The sequence below is a fragment of the Styela clava genome, chromosome 12, assembly GCF_964204865.1.
Source record: "Styela clava chromosome 12, kaStyClav1.hap1.2, whole genome shotgun sequence".
Classification (NCBI taxonomy): Eukaryota; Metazoa; Chordata; class Ascidiacea; order Stolidobranchia; family Styelidae; genus Styela; species Styela clava.
In genome coordinates, this window is record NC_135261.1 from 4,337,404 (window position 1) to 4,358,386 (window position 20,983).

Here is a 20,983-nt window from a genome sequence, read left to right on the forward strand (position 1 = left end):
TCTATGGACTTCAAGAGATTCGTTTATTATGTGTCAGAATAAAAAATAGCGGCACCTTGTGACGTGTCTATATATTTGAGCATGGCTCTCTTGTTTTTGTTTTTGATTATTATTACTGATTTGATTTTTATTACTATTAATAAATGTTCACATTTAAATTTTCCTCCTAAATTGTGTTATGAAATGTTACATTCTGTTATAAAGTTACTATGCCAACCTATTAGCTCTTTCCCATCAACCCTTGATTTGGTAATCATATGTCAATACTTCTTCATTGAGCTCCTTGTTCAATCTTTGATAAATTAATCCAACAATTACTAATTACTGAAAAAAATTGTATGAATGGCCTGGACCAGCGTTTCCCAAACTTGTTTGATCACGGAACACTTTTGCTTTTTATCTAGTCTCCCGGAACACCAAAAAATGGGGTAAACTTGATAAAGAAAAATGGTGTAATGCAGGTTCCCAAAAGTTGCGTTTACTGTACTGTTTTTGCCTATAACAAAACCAAAAAGATAACCATGGCGACCAATCTAGTAATTTTGTTCCCTTTTCCACGGAACACTCGGAAGATGCTGGCACAACACTAGTGTTCCGCGGAACACAGTTTGGGAAACGCTGGCCTGGACTAATAAATGTTCAAGTTTTGTGTAAAAACACTTCTATTTAATGTTTATACTCAAAGTGTCCAAAATCATTTTAAATGGTGTTATAAAATGTTGCATTTTATTTGTTCCTATATAAAACCAACTGTGTGTTTTTTCATTCACTTGATTGATATTTCGAGATCGATTGTATTGATTATATTGAATCTTTAATTATACATTTATACGAAGTCTACAATTTACTGAAATATTTGCATGCTTGGCTTTGACCAGCAAAAAGCGTATTGCTTACACCAGGGCTTCCCAAACTTTTGAGATCGCGGCCCCTTTTCATAAATTAAAATTTTTCGCGGCCCTTGTTCACGTAATGCTAAACAGTTCGAAATATGCATTTTTATTATTTTATTGACACAGCTAATTCTCAACTTTTAGTAGGCCTACTCAATAACAAAAACAAGCACATATTTACTCAGGTTAATGGGTGCGAATGCTTTTTGATGCATAAGAAGTCCAGCCGTGGCTCAATGTTTGTTTATTCAGGCCTAAATGATGAATTACGATGTCTGGCAACCGACGGCATGGTTCTTATCCGGAATTGTTACTCGCTCTTATTGATCAAATTTAGCATAAGGCAGCGGTTTGTGCGACGCTAAATTATCAGGGAAACTCACGGAGCACCTACACAAAAAATATGCTGCCTCAAAAAAAAATAAAAAATTTGTCGTCGTTAATGTGTACTTTATGCCTTTTAAGTTTTATAAACATGTAGGCCTAATGAATAAAGGCAAAGGTTAACATTTATTTCTTATCCCTGCCTGGTTTTTCTTTAAAATGCTAAAAAATCACTCATGTTCGATAATCTCGGTTCAGCAAATGAATAAAGAGCAGCCTACGAAATTGCAGCTCTTCTGTTACGCAACAATAGACCCTACGTAACACAAAGTGAACAACATAAAATGGTAAAATGAATTTGATTTATAAACACATCATTTGCAATAATGAGAAAATGAAATATGCAATGAGAAAATGAATGCAAAATCCGAAAATGAGACCGAACCTGAATTTTAAAAGTACAACAGATAGAGTACTTTGTATAAATTTGATCTTCTTTTTGCGGCCCCTTTGAGGGCCGCGGCCCCTAGTTTCGGAAGCCCTGGCTTACACCATAAATCTGACCCGTGCTTCTGAATTTATTGCACTTGTATGTGTATAATAGAATATAACACAACCCCCATGTTTGCTTGTTTAAAATCCTGCATGTTCTGTTTTACATACATTCGTTTTTAAGTATACAAGTTACCCAAATAATTGGTATCATTGAATACCTACGCTCCAACTTATTTCGTTCCGAACAATTTTATATCTTTGCAATTCAAATTCAATATGTGGCAAGTTCCGTTAGTTGAAAGAACGGTATACCATTGGTTCGCTTTGATAATAGAAAATAGCAAACACATGTAAATATTGTACTTAGTAAACAAACATGAATAGTATTAATATATTGACACCGAACTTGTAATTTTCATGCTTATTTAATTAAGTATAAGCTTGTTTCGACTCCATAATCAGCAAAAGACGATAAAAAAAAAATAAAAAAAAATAAAAATATAAGTAACTGATTATAGAATCGGGAAAGCAAACAAAACCTCAAGTAAAATTTGAAGCGTACAGATTTTAGATGGAAAAGTATTGATAAAAGAAGTAGTACGTGTTCGCTCACCCAATGAACCCCTTCATTAAATTAAATTGGGTGGCAACCGACTCTGATGACCTCCAAAGGTCGTATCGTTGCCTCCCAGCCGTGTACCGAAAACATCTGTTTATTTGGTATTTATATATGTATGTATATTGTTTTCCTGGTTTGACGAAATGAAATAAACTCTCTCTCTCTCTCTCCTTGCCCTTCTTTTTTCATTCACCCATTTTCAAGCGAAAGTAATCCTTCAGTCACACATCACTAATTTATTGACTCGGGTATTTCCCTTTTCGCTAGTCAGCCATTCCCGGAAGAAAAATTCCGAACCCGGTCAGCCACATTCAAGCATTCAGTCGGGATTTTGACATCTGCGGGATTGTACTTTCATAATGACGGACAAGATTGAAAATGGCCATGACCAAACTACAGGTTGGTAAAATACCGGTAGAATATTATTTTTGTCATCCAAAATACAATTAAATACCAGTATAAATTACACAGCACTTATTGTCTTGGAGGTAAGGTACGTTAATCACGTAGACCTATTTTTAGTTACTGTACATATTACGGGCACCAGCCGAGATATAGCGGTACGTTATCGGGATTGTCCGATTTTTCTATTGCTAATCTCAGTATCAAGGCACGTATCGTTTCTGTGCAGTTACTACCGTAAAAGCGCCTAACTTCGGACAAAATTACTATATTTTCGTCAATAACTTGGCCATTTATTGTCCAAAAGGTGCCAAAAGTGCTCGGTAAAACATTCGTGCGGTAATTTACATTCCCTGCAAATTTCGGTTCAATTGGACTATTTTTACTATTGAAATAATCGATATTTCTTGCCATCTGACCGTTATCCTTCACTGCCCTAACTTCGGACAGTCATTTTCTTCACTGCGTAACCGCGACGCACAGAGAGAAAGAGGCTTCCGATGCGGATGGCGTAATCACGTCGTTGCGTGAAGATAAGACGTTCGATCGTCGTCGTAACGTAACATTGACGTCACGACCAAAATGCATTATTTGAAACTTCCGTCGTCCTATGTTTAAATCTTTCGTTCGTTATTTGCGATACTTCAGATGAGTATAATAACACGTTAGTCATTTTAATCAGAAAATGCATACGTAAATATATCTGATGCAAACCGTTTCAATCCACAATGAAGTATTTTAACAGGCTTCTATCGAAGTCTTTGAAGTATTAATATTCTCGACGGATAGCTTTTTTTTTATCGTGCGCGGTTATCTTTATAAATGATAATTTATATCAAACACACGGTAAATCCGATTGTAAAGTTTAATTTAAAATTCAACTTAATCTTGTAAACATGTAGGTCCCGTTTATTTGTTGGAGATTAAATTTATTTTTAATTTCGAGTGAAAAAAATTCAGCCAGGCCGTATTCAATAACTGTCATTTCGACTACTAATCATAAAATAATGGTTAAGTTAGTGCACTGTGCCATATGGACGTTGGAATTATCATAGTTTTATATGTTCGATTTTAACGTCATCGATTAAGTGTGACATGTATTTTCATTAATGTAATTTTGGCATATATTCATACATGACCGAACAAAATACAAAAATATTACATTGGAACGCCGTCTTTATCTTAACGGAAATTGTCATATTGGCTCCGTTGTGTCTGGCGTCAAAATTCATTTCCGCGACGCAGTGTGACGTCGTGTCGGAAGTGAGCGAAAAATAATCTACGTGAGGTTGACGTAATTTTTGACGCTGCGTGAAATCTTAATATTCTTACGGAATTTATAATTCAGAATTTTAGATTTTATTTGAATCTCGTACGACATCTTGCGATCACTCAAATAAATTATATACATTGTTGTCGCCCTCTACCGAATGATGGTATTTTGACGATGATAGCTTCAGTAGGAGCGACGCTCTGCGCCGTTGAATGCCGGGCAGTCAATTTTCGGCAAAATTTCCGTTTTTTTACCAAAAAAATAATTATGCAACATTAAAAAAGATGAGAATAGATGTAGATATAACAGCGCAACCTATAATAATTAAAATTAGCAATATACGGCGCGTTTTAGCCAAGATATGGCCGTTCAAAAATTTTGTCCGAAGTTAGGAACTGTCCGAAGTTAGGCGCTTTTACGGTACATAGCTACACTTTTATATTCAATCATTTGGTTAAATGCTTTAAAACGTGATTTGCCATATGATTAAGCCGTTTTATCGACATTCCTTTTTTCTGGGATGAATTTTGGTGAGCGAACACGTATTACTTCTTTTATCAATACCTTTCCATCTAAAATCTGTACGTTTCAAACCTTACTCTAGGTTTTGTTCGCTTTCCCGATTCTATAATCAGTTACTTTTACTTTTGTTTTTATCTATTTTTTTTATCGTCTATTGCTGATTATGGAGTCGAAATAAACTTATACCTATAACTTATACTTATACTGAATACCTTGTGTAAATCGTATCTTTTTCATACACGAGGCTTTACAAAAAAGATCTCAGTTTATCAATACTATTTTGAATACTTCTCATGACATTTCGGTTGTTTTCACATAGCTGTATAGAGCTATCATTACTATTTCTGCATTTAAGTTTATTTAAAAATCGATTCTAAAACAAAAAATATGATTTTGTATTGTTGTTAAAACAGCGTTTACATTTTGGCAGATGTGAGGCATGTTCTCTCCGGGATTGATGAGTTGAAAGAGGTCAATATAATATCAAAAGAAAATAAAGAAAAAGAGATTGAAGCACTTGCAAATAATCCTGTTGTACAATCTCTCGCAAAGGTGAGGTGTTTGTAGAGACGCAGTTATTACCGATATATTTACAAAGTCATGTACCAGATTTCAAATTATCATGCAAATCTATATCTACTTAAACCTGAAACCTAGCCCTGAATCCATCAAAACTATATTCATAAAGAAAATGTTCTAACTTACCCAAAGTTTGTCACCATCAGGGGCAGTCTTTCCATTACAGCCTACATGCCTTGGTTTGTGGCAGTGCAATTTTACCTGCCATGGCTTTCAATTTGCTGCCGTGTTACCTCGCCTCACTCCATTGGTTTGTGGTGGCTAAAAAGTCGGCTATGGTTAGACCATAGGAATTTCCGTGGTTTTGTGGCAGCTCCAGACGCCATAAAGTGCTTAAAACTGCACTTGTGTATGTAGGGATAGACTATTTGAAAAAATCTTTCACTCTAACATATTCTATATTTAAATCGAATTCAGAATGCCAAATTAAAAAAATATTTTCTTTTATTCACGGTTATCTGATAAGCTCAAAGGTGTAGCTTTCCTAACTATGTAGTTATTCACGTTAAAGCTTCAACTTTGATAAAGTAGAGTGTTCTATTGTGATACACTTATATACACAATGTTTGATAACAACCTGCTGTAGAATCTGCATATTTTTCAACTTGATTGTAAAATCTGAAAAGTTTATAATTGTCATTAAAACACGAAACTTGCATAAGACTTTTTAAAAAAAACTTTATAAACAAGTGTAGGTTGGGTATGAAAAGTAAATACACCCAAATGCTAGTTGTTTTCTTTCATTCTGGCAATTCGGGTAGTTGGTATTTCAAGCTAGTTTTAAGCTCTGTTGTAAATTCCAGTTGCCAGTATAATACTTCAAAAAAAATATTAAATTTGTAAAAACAAGGGGACATGGTGTTTCTGTCAAAATGTTAGGGTTAAGATAATCATATCATCAATAGTGATGCGTTAATGATTTGGTTTCTGCGACACTAACTACTCATCCTTCTTCTATGCTTTTGTGCCGGCGGATTCGTATGCATACAATGCAAGGATGCTGTAGCAAGAGTAAAGATGACTATCCTAAGTGATTTAAGAGTCTTGCTGCACACTAACACAAATGTATTTCTGTAACGTTTCGTCTGACCAAGGTCAGACTTCTTCAGACAAACAGAAACGTTACAGAAATATATTTGTGTTAGTGTGCAACAAGACTCTTGAATCATTAATAATGATAGTTGCAATCATATCATCATACAATCATAACTAGATTTTTAAATTGATTTGATCACAAGTAAATTTTGTGTGAAGGATTATTTCTCTTCTTCAGGCTCATAAAGCAATGGCAGAAAAGAAGATTCTACCAATTCGTACAGATTCATTAGATTTATCTCAAAGAATCACGGAATATGTGAATGAATTGCCCGAAGATGAATTATATGAACAATTGAAGATACTTCTGACCAAACCACACTTTACGGTATGTTTTACTTTTATTCTGAAAGAAATAAAGAAGACTTATCCCTCGGCAAAGCTGCTGTCAAATACTGGAATACTTCTTAAATATATAAAATTGGATCTCACTTATATTTGATTTAACGACCATACTGTATACACCAGAATTGTGTTTACCTTTGATTGATTTTTTTTACTGTAATACTGCTTTATGTAAAAATTTGCTTCAGCACCATGTCACTGTAGAGTACAACAAGTGTGGATTTAAAACCCTGTTCGAATCCTGAATCCAATAATATTGTTTGGTAATGTCATCCGAATGAGGTACTGCCAAAAAAAAACGGTTCTTACGACAGCTGGCAGGCAAGCTAGCCTTTCATTTGTTACTAATAAAAGGCGGTTGCCATGGTTCGCTGTGTATTTTCGGCATGTGTAAAAATAAACTACTGACTACTGACTGAATTATATCGTGACGTTTCGAGCCACTGACTACCAATTTGTGCGATATTTGAAGCACCACAAGTTACTACAATCACAAGAACAGCTAGGAGGTTCTTTTATGAACAAAATTTTTATTCAATTTTCAGAGTCTTTTGAAATGTCAAGATGACGTCGGCATCAAGAACAAAACTAATATCGAACAACTTCATGGAACAAATACTGATACAAATGGAAATCATAAGTTTGATGGTAAGATCTAGTTACTTTAACATCAAACCTATTTAACTGATCCCATACAACATAATATCTTTGCTTTCACCCTGGATAAAAAAGAAGGTTTTTCCATTTTAATAATTGCTCATTTGAAGAATTTACATGCAAAGATTTACAAACAATTGAATTTACACACGGAAAGCGATATCTTGCTTACTTGGTTCTCGAGTTAGGTAATAAAGTGGGTGATAGAATGAAATTTTGAGTTATGATCAACTTTAGTCTGTATCCACCACTGACAGGGAGTCGGTCAGTACCATGCCATTATTAATGCCTGACAGGAAAAACCTTATTCTGATATAAAAGTGTTGATACACATTATCTTTTGCTTTATTGTTTATACATTTTTTAGGACTAGAGAGGAAAACTAAAATTCCAAGAGCAATAAGAATGGTTGGATTATACAAGAAGTCTTGGGAACCATTGGTAAGTTATTATTGTAATAAAATTCAAAACTTTACGAACAAGCATTTTTTAAGTGGTTTATGGATGCATGTTACAGTTTTTGACTTAGGTTCTTATTTACATATTTATCTTGGGGGAGAGAAAAGGCGATTAGACGACCTAATAATATGGTTTTAGCCTCTTATCTGGTTACCAGTCCATGTTGGGTATGGGATCAGTTTACGTATGTTGTATATTTTATTGTTTCAATGCTCGTTTTCTGGTTGACGAATTTTTAAATCTCTCCCTCTCTTCCAATCTCGTGATTGTCTTGATATTCGGACCTGTAATATTTACCTGTATTTATTTCAACCATCACACTGATCCATATTTTTCAGGGTTTAACAGTTGCAAAGGAAGGAAATGAATTGAAAATAGCAAGAATATTACATGGAAGTGAAATTGAAAAGAAAGGCCTTCTACATGTCGGTAAGATAATTTTGAAAGTTTTGTGTAACTTGATATTTCTATTAGTTCTTTCTCTGGTACCAGGTTAGGGTTAGGCCATAATTTTGTTCTAATTTTTCTCTTTCAGTTCTATTACGAGTTGGGAGACTGGCCAAGTGACTCCCGTAGTATTTGCACCTGAAATTATGTCGTAACCCTAACCTGGTACAATTACTATATTCCTGTGTCTGCCATCTTGATTCACATACTTCGGGGGTACCCTTTCTCTAACTATGGAAGAGGAAAAGAATGTTTTCACTAGGGATGTGATGATACTAGTGTTAGATATGTACAGAGAATCTGAATAATGGCCCGGAGTTGAATCTTCGGAGTCTGTGATGTCATGATAAAAACTCTAAAACCACAATTCTGTGTATTCAAAGTTTCAAACTATTTCATCAAAGTAAGTCATATGTCATATCGACTTGTCAAATTGTGCCTTAGGTAGCATATAAACTATTCTGGGAAACTCTCTGATCTGAGATTTCCCTTCAAATTGAACTAAAACGTAATAAACTATCTGAATCCAGATTTTAAATAAGCCCAGGTTCTAATATTAGAATAAAGCACTTCAACTATTTTAAATTATTAATAAAATTAAAAATTTAGAATACTGCATATAATTAATTCCGGTACTTTCGTAGTGTTAGAGTTAGGGCATAATTTTATCCCGATTTTTCTTATTTTAGTTCTATTACAAGTTCGGTGACTGTCTGTGTTAGTCAAGTGAATATCCTCCTGCCCATAGGTTTCCGTCGTTTCACACAACTTGATGTTAAGTAGGCGAACAAAATTAAAAACCTCCATATTGGTACACACACTTCTGGAGCTCCTTCATTCCGGATTTTTCGATTCGTTTCGTACATCCCCGGAACAAACTTGACTGTACATTTATTTTTAAGATGACATCATTATGGAGGTAAACGGGAATTCTCTCGGTGGTGATCCGAAGAAATTGCAGGAATATTTATTAAAAACATCAGGCCTCGTTGTCTTCAAAATATTACCAAGTTATGAAGAAAATTTACCTCCTAAACTGGTGACAATTTATTTGTTATGAATGTTTCTTATTTAGAGTGAATATCGCTTTATGGCAGTGGTTTTCAACCATTTTGGATGAGCGGAATTCTAATGAAACATTTAGGAGGCTCCTGAAACCCCTGCTCGATAAAATAGCATAAATCCTTTCATATAAGCCAAGTTTGAAAGTGAAAAAAAATTGCCAGATTGCACTAAAAATTAGGCTTGTAATTCTCTTATGCAACCATTTGCTGTGATATGTGCAATTGACAATTTGTGCAAATGACAATTTGTAGGGTCTGCTTATATGCGAATTTTCATAAATTCACCTTTTTAACGTCGTTTTAAGGGGGTCAATGCAGAGGGTTGTACCGTGTTACCCCAAAAATAAGACAGGGTCTTTATCCACCAGGTCTTATTTTATTAAAGGAAGGGCTTATATTAAAATCATTTTCAAAATTTAGGCTAGGTCTTAATTTCAGGGAAATAGCAAATGCCTAACTAGCAAACCCATTGTACTATATTGTGTACAATGTAAACACAGCAGTCTATCACAACTGGTTAATTAAATATACATTGACTACTTATTTTATAGCAGGTACTTGCTACTGTTTGGTGTGAAAAATAAACAAATCAAACAAACAACATCTTTGAGAGTTTTATAGCGCCTATGCATGCACCTCCGACAAAAATATTTTACTTTAAAAAATCATGTGTGCCCTACTGCCCTGGCTAACTCAGTGCTAATGTTTTCTCATATGCTGATAAATCTTGGGTTTAACGGTTTCCTGAAACTACTTGTTATATTTTTTTTCTGAATTTTCCTGTATTTAATAAATTCCAAATTTGGCTGGACTTAGAATACTTTCACTATCACCACCCAACAATATATTTTTTCACCATCGCACAATAATGATTTAGGAAAAGTAGCTTCCACTGTGTTAACTTACATATACGGAACCATGATATTTCTATATAGTTTTAGTAACTTCTTAGAGATATTATATCTATGGTTCTTCAATTTGCTTCTGAGCCACTGCGCTTGACCTTTTTTTGAGAAAACTCTTTTAATAAAAATCCATCTTTAAACTTTGGGACTCTAACGTAAAAAATCTTGCATCAATTGTCATTTGATAGCATGTAATTCTCCGCTATTATACTGGTTAGTTTAGTAGCTGTTGTCGTTCATAGCAGTGAGTTTACTCAGAAATGACTTTCCTTCACTTCTTAATTAGCGATTGAACACCACCTTTCTTTGTAAAAATTATTTTAAAAACCTGTTTAAAAACTTATTTTAAAAATGTATCTCTTGTCTATATTTATCTCTTGTCTGCTGATCTTTTTAAAATTATACATAATTGAAAATTAAATCATTTTTCTTGCTTTTAGCTTTATATCAAATGCCATATTAATTATGATCCGAAAGAAGATGATCAGTCTCCATGTGCTGAAGCCGGATTAAGTTTTAAAAAAGGAGATATTCTTCAAGTTGTAGATCAAAAAGATTCAGACTGGTGGCAGGTAAGAATGTATAAGGAAAATAATTTAAACAAAATCATGAATTTTTCAAATTCTGCACAGCATCTAACTCAAGTAAATACTTGGTTTGGCAAATTGATAAATACGTGTGTTGTCTCTCGCTTCTATCTTTAGTTCCTTATTTTGCTAACCTTTCCCCAAAGCAACACACATAATTTGCCGCAAAATAAGAAGCTTTTACTGCTTCAATTCGGTATGCAACTTTATCGAACAGCGAATAACACCATAAATTAGAACCAGCATCATGCAGTCACGTCGTTAATGATTGGTAATGTCCTTCTGTTCTCCTTGACTGTATATTTGCGCATTTATATCGCGCAGGACTAAATCATTCAATTAATGTCCATCAAACCATGAACACTACATAGTGCCTGAGCAGCTCTAGAGTAAACCTTAAATTTTAATAAAAGCTCTTAATGCCATTATTAAGCAGGGTGAGGCTAACAAATTTCCATATTCCATTTTTTAATCCATAAAGAATTTTGAAATGTGGGATGTTTTTGTCTCACCCTACATACCTAATTCTCATTATATAAAATATTCGAGGCTTCGAGTTACTTAATATAGTGTGACTTAGAAACCTGGCTGCTTGTCAATCATTGTCCCATAAAACATATTTAATTCGAAGATTTTCTTGACCTTCTGTAGGCTCAAAGGGTAAACAACAAGGGGGAAGCTCGTGGAAGAGCAGGTTTAATTCCTAGTTTATCATTTGAAGAAAAAAGAAGAGCACTGAAGGAAATTAAAATGAACACATTAACAGGTAATGATCTGATTTCTGCGGGACTAACTAATTATCCTCTTTTAAGCTTTTGTGCCGGCGGATTTGTATGCGAATAATGCAAAGATGCTGTAGCAAGAGTGAAGATAACTATCGTGAGTGATACAAGAATCTTGCTGCACAGTTTTTTGGCATTTTCTTTGTGGAGCTCGGATAGTTGGAAAGATTCTCAAAAAAGAGTGCTATTTTAGAATTAGCATTTCTTATTTCTAGTTATTGCTTAGTAAATTATATATCTATTATATATCTCGAGCCAAATATTTTTTACGATTAGACAGTTTGAGTTTGTGTCATTTTGTTCAGACGATAAAAGTCAAATTGACTGCTTGTAAAAAACACTCCAATGTAACTAACACTGCTGTAACATTTAACAAACTTAGCTCCAGTAATCCAGTTTTGTTATCAGATGCTCATCAACGAACGCTGTTTCGTTACAAGGCCCTGCACAGGCATCCACTGCTATCTAAGGAGCTATTATTTTAGAAGGCCCGAAATCTTTGCGGTTCAGCATACTGGGATCTGACCCGGGATACGGAACCTACGATGCCAACACGGTTTAGTCTAACACTTCAAGCCGTAGGCTACACCTGCCAGCTTGAGAGGGTGGATGCACCATGTTTCACATTTATATATGAACCAAGCCGCATCTTGAAGGCCATTAATTACATTTAAAGAATGCTTTCTGCTTTTTATATCAACCAATTTATATAATCTGGTTTTATTTTCAGAGAAGAAGAAATCTCGCAAATTGAAATCCAAGCGAACAATGTACAATGCTTCACAAAATGCTGCTTTTGATAAACATGATATTGCTGTTTATGAAGAGGTGAGGAGTTTGCAGTTAAAATTTACATCCATTGATGGGGGCTCCCGAAGTATGCGAACCAAGATGGCGGACATCGGAATGTAATATGTGTACTAGGTTAGGGTTAGGCCATAATTTCAGGTGTAAATACTACGGGAGGCTCTTGGCTAGTCTTCGAACTGATAATAGGACTAAAATAAGGAAAATTGGAAAAACATTATCGCCTAACCCTAACCTGTTACCCATGTTACGTTCCGATGTCCGCCATCTTGGTTCGCATACTTCGGGAGCACCCATTGATGTCTGTAAAGGATCAAATATTAGAATATATTTGGACAAGATTTTTATCTTGGGGAAAGGAAAGCCGATAACACAGCTTAATCATATGACGAACTACAGCCTCTCTTCAGGTTACCAGTCCATGTTGGATATGGGAACAGTCAACAGTTATATGTTTGAGATTCATGGACTTAAAAATGAACTTGCTGTGTAGAAAGAGGTGTAGGTTTTGCAGTCATAAATCACAACCATTGATGCCCATAGTGTACATATTATTAGAATACATTTGAAAACAAAATTTTGTATTTATTCAGTCATGATAAGACAACATTACCAAATAGCAAGGTATGGCCCTTTACCTGGTTTCTAGTCCAAAGTATTTATTGAATTCGTTAACCAGCACTTGTGTATTTAGGTTGCCTGCATTCCACCTTTCTCACGGAAAATGCTTGTACTTTTGATACAAAGTCGAACAGTCGCTGATGGAATAACTCAAACTATTATTGACAGCAATCCAGAAGTTTATGGAAAATCAGAGAAAAGTAAGTCAAATACTAATAGTGAAACTATAAGCAATAAAAACATTTCATTCAACTTTGGGAGCTCCAGAAGTATGTGCACCAAGATGGCGCACATCCTGAACATAGTATGTTACCAGGTTAGGGTTCAGGTTGTGCGCCATCTTGGTGCACATACTTCTGGAGCGCCCAACTTTGTTGGAAAATTGAAAAATCCTAGTCGACAAAAATTTTACCTGGCTCTAAAATAATTTCACTTTGCCTGTTGCTTCTGATTCCTAGATAAAAAATGTTGGCTATAAATTCTTTGGCACTTTAACATTTGCCAGCTCTATCTACTTACAAACGTGACTTTGGGCACATTGCCTACAGTTTTATTTCTATTTTCAGCTATTGAGCCTCCAACTACAAATGGGTCCAGTTCTTCAACTACGTTACACAGTAAGTCAGATTCCTATTTTGTTTTTTCCTCTTCATATAAAATATTGTTTAAAGCAATGACTCGAGCCTTTAACGCTCCTTTCTGATTGTCCTAAGCGACTTTTTATACCACTCCTAAAAATGTCCAAACGTGCCGGAAAATTCACTCATGTATCGTTGGAAAGCTTGTTTTCGACTCTTTCCACTAACTGCCGCCTGAGACATGTAGTGCATTTTCTCCTCACCCTATGGTGTAGATATGAGAGAAATTCAAGTTTTCTAACTATGACTTCTGTGGTAAACACATGCAAGATAAAAGAAATATAAAATACTCTTGGTCTATCGGAGAGAAAAGGGACCATTTTTTAAGTCAGGCTAATACTAGATGCACATTCTAATTCATTTAATTATGCCTGTGTTGTGTGTCACTGTTCGTTAACCAGTATTGGTTTCTTGCACCATCTTTAATGCTTAAATGCCGTATTCAAGTTTCTTCATTCTATTGTTTCTAATAAATACTGATTACTGTCGAAAAAGTCTATGCCAATTAGCAAGGTGCGGTGTTACTCAACCTTTTTCCATTGAAATCATCAACCAATTTTTGCACTCCCATGCTGATAATAACTCAATGCTATCCCACAGTGGTGCCTCATCACTTTTGACTGAGTGTTTTACTCACTGAATATAACTTTTGTGATTTTTAGGTGAGCAATCTGAGAGTTTCTATAATCCTCAGTTAACGGCTGCGAGAGAGATTTTAAAAGAAGGGAAAACGTGTGTCATGACTGCAACACCACAGGTGGATGTTAAACAATTTTTCTGCCTTGCATAATTTATAGGATATGATTTTCTTTATTCAAAGAGAAGAAGTCAATAAATGACATGAAATCTTGCTCAATTCTCATTTACATACTGAATTTTTGGGGCTCCCGAAGTATGCGAACCAAGATGGCGGACATCGGAATGTAATATGTGTACTAGGTTAGGGTTAGGCCATAATTTTAGGTATAAATACTACGGGAGGCTCTTGGCTAGTCTTCGAACTGATAATAGGACTAAAATAAGGAAAATTGGAAAAAAATTATGGCCTAACCCTAACCTGTTACCCATGTTACGTTCCGATGTCCGCCATCTTGGTTCGCATGCTTCGGGAGCACCGAATTTTTATTTAAGTTCTCAACGCATGATACCAAGTTTTAAACAAAACATAATTTGTTCCTATGTTTTTTTTTTAATCGCAGTGTCTCAAGTTGTTGAGGACATCTGAGTTCATGCCATTTGTTGTATTTTTAAAATCAAATGAAGATCTTGAGTCTCCTCCTGAAGAAAATGTAAGTATTTGTAGTTTATACTAGAGTTCAGTACCATGCGGTTCCAAGACTGGTTGCACAAAAAGCCACAATAATACTTGATAAATGCTCGACTGGCAAAGATCAGATTTTTCTTATGCTCCGCCATCATTGTTCAGAATTAAATGCATATAAAAAAGTACTGAGTAACCCAAGTACATCTATTCAACTTATCTTATGACCACCACTTCACCCAGATTGTAATAAATTGGGCAAGAATACTGAACAAGAAAGATTTTATTCCTTCTGAAATAGTGGTTTTTAAACGGTGGGGCGCACCGTTTGTTAAATTTGATATTTCCCTTTATTTTGGTTATTTACGTTCCATCCAAGTATTTTCAGTGTGGTTTTTAAATTAAACATACTTTCTCCTTACTATCTGTTATTTGTAGCTTATTGTTAGCTTGTTAATTTTTGGGGTGGAACGCGAGACTTGAAAAATTCCAAAAGTTTGGGAACCATTGTTCTAAAATATAGTAGTTCCTTACATAGTGCATGATATAAATCGTCATCCAATAAATATTACTTTCAAAAGCAAGTATTAGATTCTATGTTTCCCAAGTTACTTAATTTCACTTCATATTTCAGATATTCAATCATTCCAATGAAGACATTGAAAGGCATTATTCCAGATATATCGACACCACATTGGATATGGCTCCAACTAACCAACTGTCAGAAGAAATCATTGAAAAATTGGGCCAGCTTAAAACTAAGCATCAGTGGGTGCCTACAAGCTGGGTTTACTAAATTAGGGAGGAAAATGTTAACCTTATTGAAGGCCAATGGCCGGCAAACTTTATATACTACTGTGCCTAATATGCGCCTTGACGTTAGCATGTGGGCACAATAATTTCTGTCTATAAACACCACCATTTTATTAAACTGCAAATTATGACGCACCCATGATTCAATTTTCTACGGCAATTGCCAGGGCAGTTGCAGGGAATTTTTAAGTTAGACCGTATCAGCTAGGGTGTACGACTAGAGGCCGGAAAACGTGGTTTCCAAGAGCCTCGAGGTTGAGGGTCTGAAAAGCGTTTCAAAAATTGCAATGTATGAAACAGGAAATTCTTTTTTTTTTGACTTTTCGAAAGAGTGGAGGGTTAGGCCCTCAACCTTCTTACCCCGATCCCCCCACCCCCACCCCATGAAACGTGGGTTTCCAAGAGCATTGGGGGTCTGAAAAGCGTTCCAAGCTACAAAAATTGCAATGTATGAAACAGGAAATTCTTTTTTTTTTGACTTTTCGAAAGAGTGGAGGGTTAGGCCTTCAACCTTCATACCCCCTCCCATGTTAATTACAATTACCAGACAGAACATTTGGCAGGTGAAGAAATTACAACTGACAAGTGCTATATACTGCAAAACAGAATAAATTAATGAGCATTTTTTGCTTGAATTTTTCAAGAACCACTGTTTGTTCACTATTGTTTGAGACATGGTCATTTCTATCAGAATTTTGTTTTCTTCTCAGAAAGTGCCATTTTAATATTGATTGTAACAATCGTTTGTAAAAGTCCCAGTGGTTCGTTTTTTAGTTATTGGCAATTGCAATCAACCATATGTTAAATCTCTACCCAAATGCTGCTAAAGCACCACCAATTTCTAGTAAAACTGCTTTCATCGATGCCAGGTACGGCTCTGAAATGATCAATTTGTTAGTTATTCTAATATATGATACTAACTAGAGTAGGGACTGTGTGTCATATTTACAAGTCTTCTTTTCTACCGTAACAAGGAAGTGGGCGAAAGAGTCATGCATAAGTGTATAGGCTTGAATGAAGAAAATTTGTTAGTGGCAACAACGTCATGTCTCCTTTACTTCTGGGTGATTGCCCATAACTTTGCTCAAAAATGAATCTCCTTTACTTCTGAGTAAGTTCCTATAACTTTGCTAAAAAAGGAATCTCCTTAACTTCTGAATGAGTGCAAATAACATGCCTCAAAAATGAATCTTTTTTACTTCTGAGTGATTGCCCATAAAGTTTCCTTCACTTCTGAGTAAGGGCCAATAATAATTTGGTCAAAAATGAGTCTCCTTTACTTCTGAGTGAGTGCAAATAACATGCTTTAAAAATGAATCTCTTTTACTTACTTCTGAGTGAGTGCTCATAAATTGGCTCAAAAATGAGTTCCCTTTACTTCTGAGTGAGTGCAAATAACATGCCTCAAAAATGAATCTCTTTTACTTCTGAGTGAGTGCCCATAACTTTGCTCAAAAATGAATCTCCTTTACTTTTGAGTGAGTGCCATGAATCTCCTTTACTTCTGAGTTAGTGCCCATAACTTTGCTCAAAAATGAATCTCCTTCACTTTTGAGTGAGTGCCATGAATCTCCTCTACCTCTAGGATGAGTCTCCTTTACTTTTGACTGAGTGCCCATAACTTTGCCCAAAAATGAATCTCCTTGACTTCTGTGTGAGTGCCCATAATTTTTCTCAAAAATGAGTCTTCTCTACTTCTGAGTCCCTGTAATTTTGCTAATTTAAACATATGATTCTTTGTCATGTGATCATTAAAAACAATCATGTCGAAACTTCATGCAGTTAGATCATGTTTAATAATATACGTAAGATTTAGGGTGAAACGATGGAAACGAGAAAATTTGAAAACATAAAAGTCATAATAGCAGTTTGTGAAACACCACAAATCTTCAACTAGTGGAATTTAGAAAATGAAGGGAGGTGAGGGAAAGGCGCTTTTTTTCGCCAACAAGAGCATTTAACAACAATTTAGATTAGTGGTCCGTAGGATTGGGTATTTGTGTGCAATTTATTTTAACTTGAGTCTTAAACTAAGCTTTTTTTTTGTAACAGAAAATTGTTGCCTATTTAATCTGGACCATAAATATGTTCAATGAATACTCATCCATACTTTACCTATGATGTAAATATTGACCGAAAAGTTTCATGTGTGAGGGATTAAAAAGAACTTTGTAATTATCATTTTCTGGGTGTGAATTTACCTTATCTTTTAATCTTTTCAGTTGATAAAGGTGTCATGCGTAGAAAAATTCTGACTTCAGTGATATATGAAGCATTATAATTATACCGAAACAGGAGGATTGTGATCCTTAAAAAATTAAAGCTAATGCTGAATTCCTTATGTTTGCTGCTAACTATCATTTCCTATTAATTCATTTTATTTAAATAATTGATTAAATCTTGCCTATGTATTTGTAAATAAGTTCGAAATCCATTTGAGTTTCTCAGTGCTTCAAAATAAGCCGAGAAAGATGTTTAATAGTAGTACAACAATGTCATGTCATTGCAATAATTTTTTAACTCATTTGTATAAAAAAGTAGGTCTTGATAGCTTTCAACTAAATCAGGTGTGTTCAACCTTTAATACAGGAGTGCCATTTACGAATAACTAAGTGAAACCAAGGGCCGCATCTTCATTTCACATAGGCTAATGTGGGTCGCACAAACTTGTTTTTCCTTGTGGATTGCATTTGGCCGAAAAGTTGCACACCCCCGAACTAAACAATCAAAGAGTAGATTTTTAGGCATCCACTGGTTTGCTTGGAGTTGATATAATAAGCTAATACAAGGGTTCTCAAACTCCGTGGACTCCAAGAAATAGTTTTCTTGAGGGGTCCATGAAAAGGAGGGTGAAGATGGAATGAATAGAAAAAGCTTTCTTAAAGGATAACTCATATTTTTGATTGTCACTTTGATTCAACCATTTCCGCCCTTTAATTTTGGATCTGGCATGAAAGTCCAATTCTCTATAAATTTTTCATCATATTTGTTCATTTTGTACTGTTTAATTTTTTTGACAAAAAAAAAATTTAGCGCTATGTGTTAAAAATAAAGTTTGGGAACCCATGGGTAAATACCTCTGAAAGAAATCTGTATCTGTAAATAGAAGTTGTCGGGAGAGCAATACCAGCCAGTACTGTAAGGGCTAGGTTGAATTTTTTTTATTCCTCCCAAATTATTTACCTGGGTCACATCATGGTAACTTATATCCGAATAGACCATTTCCTTATATGAATTTTCAAGTTACCTTATTTTCTTGTATATTAAACATAAGAAGAAAAGTTCTTGTCATTGTGAGCTATAAGCCATGACCTTTTATTCCATTTATATCATAGTGTAGGCACCTTCTATAAGCAGACCATTTGATGTCGTATGGTTTGCATGTTTCAAACTGGAACACGCCTTTTTTTTGCTTCACTCCTGAAATATGCTTACCAAGATGGCGGACACTGGAGCGTATTATGTGTACCAGGTTAGAGTTAGGCCATAAGTTTAGGTACAAATAGTATGGGAGTCACTTGGCTAGTCTCCAAAGTTCTAATAGAACTGAAATAAGAGAAATTGGATTGAAATTATGGCCTATTCCTAACCTGGTACACGTACTACGTTCCGGTATCCACCATCTTGGTACGCATACTCCAGGAGTACCGTTTTCGCAACTTTCTATATGAATCTTTTTTCTGTTTAAAGTGCTTTTGGTCCCTTTTTGATTAGAATATTGTACAAAATTTCTCTCTTGTGCAGGGATGGGCAAACTGGGGCCCGCGCAAAGTGTTTTGTGTGCCCCCGCTGCTCTTGGAAAAAGTGTGTAAATATCTCGCAATCACATACAATGTGCGGAATTATCTAAATATGGTTACTTGTCAAATAAATTTGGATCAGCTGATTTTTTTACTTGTCATCTGATATATATTTCTTTAGAAATCTATAATTTGGTATCTTTTGAATTTTAATTAAAGGTAACTTGTCCAGTCTTTTGAAAAAACTAAGTACTTTTTTCAATGCGCCCTTCTGTAACAAGGGAATTTTTTCAGGTGTAGACTGTTGATGAGCGCTAGATGCTTCCAGTCACTACTTTCCGTTCTTTTCATATTGGCCTTTGCTACTGCCTTTTTGGATGCGTCCCTTGCAAATGAGCTTTGCCTACCCCTGCTCTAGTGGCTTATATCTATCTCTCTTTCCGAATTGTGTTTTTGAACTTATTATTAGTGGTGCTGTATTTTCTCTGCCATATTACTTTTCCTCATAATTGTTTGTGTTGTCCCTTTCGTTCAACGATTATTTTGTTTCATTGTGATATAACAATCAGTACTTGTGAGCAATAGTTCTATTTTTGTGTAAATAGCGTCAAGGCTTTTGGAAGCCAGCAGCAAGGCCAGGGTTTTCATATGTATTAAGAATAAAAAGGTGCCGGGTTTTAATGATCATTTACCAATCCAGTCCAGATAGGGTGTGCTAATCATTACTTATCGATTTTTAGATCGATAAGTATGTTGATAGATATTTGTCTGTTAGATGCACACGATATCTCGCGTAGGCGTGGTTGAATCTGCTCCAAATTTTGCATGTGCATTCATCATATCTCGGACCAGAAGCCTATCAGTTTTGGATGAATTATGTCGTATAATTAGCGAGTTATCAATTAATTAGTGATGGGACACGTGGTGTCACTATAGAGTCATGAATCGAAACCGCAGTTTCGATCGATAAGTCTTCGGTCTTCGACCGATATCCTTGTTTATTCATTCGTGTCGCATGGACTCCAGGGCCGAATCATGGCCTTTCGAGGCCGTAAGTCCCATATTTAAAAATTATAATAATGAGAGTTATCTGAAATTGAATAATTAAAGTTTCAGTATTCCTTGCTGATTAAAGGCCATATTATGATTATTTTAGATGACATCCTCGCATTTTTATACGCCTACAAATCCGTCGGCATAATAGAAATATATGAAGACCGCTTTCGGCTCGAGCAAGACTCCCCACAAAAAGCAGCTGATATATAAAAAGCTTCTCCTTTTTATGGTGAAATGAAATGCTGTTTAAATAGGATGGCCATATTTCCAAACCCTGAATGGAGGACACATCATTCGGTAGAACCAGTAGTGGGATTCAGCCGGTTTGCACCGGTTCTATAGAATCGTCTCACGGAATTTTATGAGATCAGCGAACCGGTTAGCATTACATGACTTTTTGTAACAGAACCGCCTGAAAATATGACATTTGTCTGATGGAACCGGCTGACAAAAAATTTGAATCCCACCACCGGGTAGAACTATATTTCACCTGTGCCTGAGATATATACAATATATATCTACAAAATTAAGCTTAAATATAGAAGTGACAATAGACGAAGTTACGACAATGCAATAATGCATTTTTGTCTTGTCAACCT

General features: G+C 35.2%; 1 protein-coding gene across 1 annotated transcript; it reads left to right on the forward strand.

Annotated features, from left to right (window-relative positions):
* The first annotated feature begins 2,573 nt into the window (after positions 1–2,573).
* LOC120329642 (MAGUK p55 subfamily member 2-like) lies at positions 2,574–19,908 on the forward strand. The gene is made up of 15 exons (XM_078118561.1): positions 2,574–2,730; positions 4,959–5,080; positions 6,381–6,530; positions 7,093–7,195; positions 7,572–7,645; positions 8,002–8,092; positions 9,013–9,149; positions 10,520–10,651; positions 11,318–11,432; positions 12,179–12,276; positions 12,950–13,076; positions 13,443–13,493; positions 14,177–14,271; positions 14,714–14,803; positions 15,410–19,908. Exons 1-15 carry the CDS (start codon positions 2,691–2,693, stop codon positions 15,569–15,571), a joined length of 1,587 nt encoding a protein of 528 aa, XP_077974687.1. The 5' UTR covers positions 2,574–2,690; the 3' UTR covers positions 15,572–19,908.
* The last annotated feature ends 1,075 nt before the right edge of the window (positions 19,909–20,983 follow it).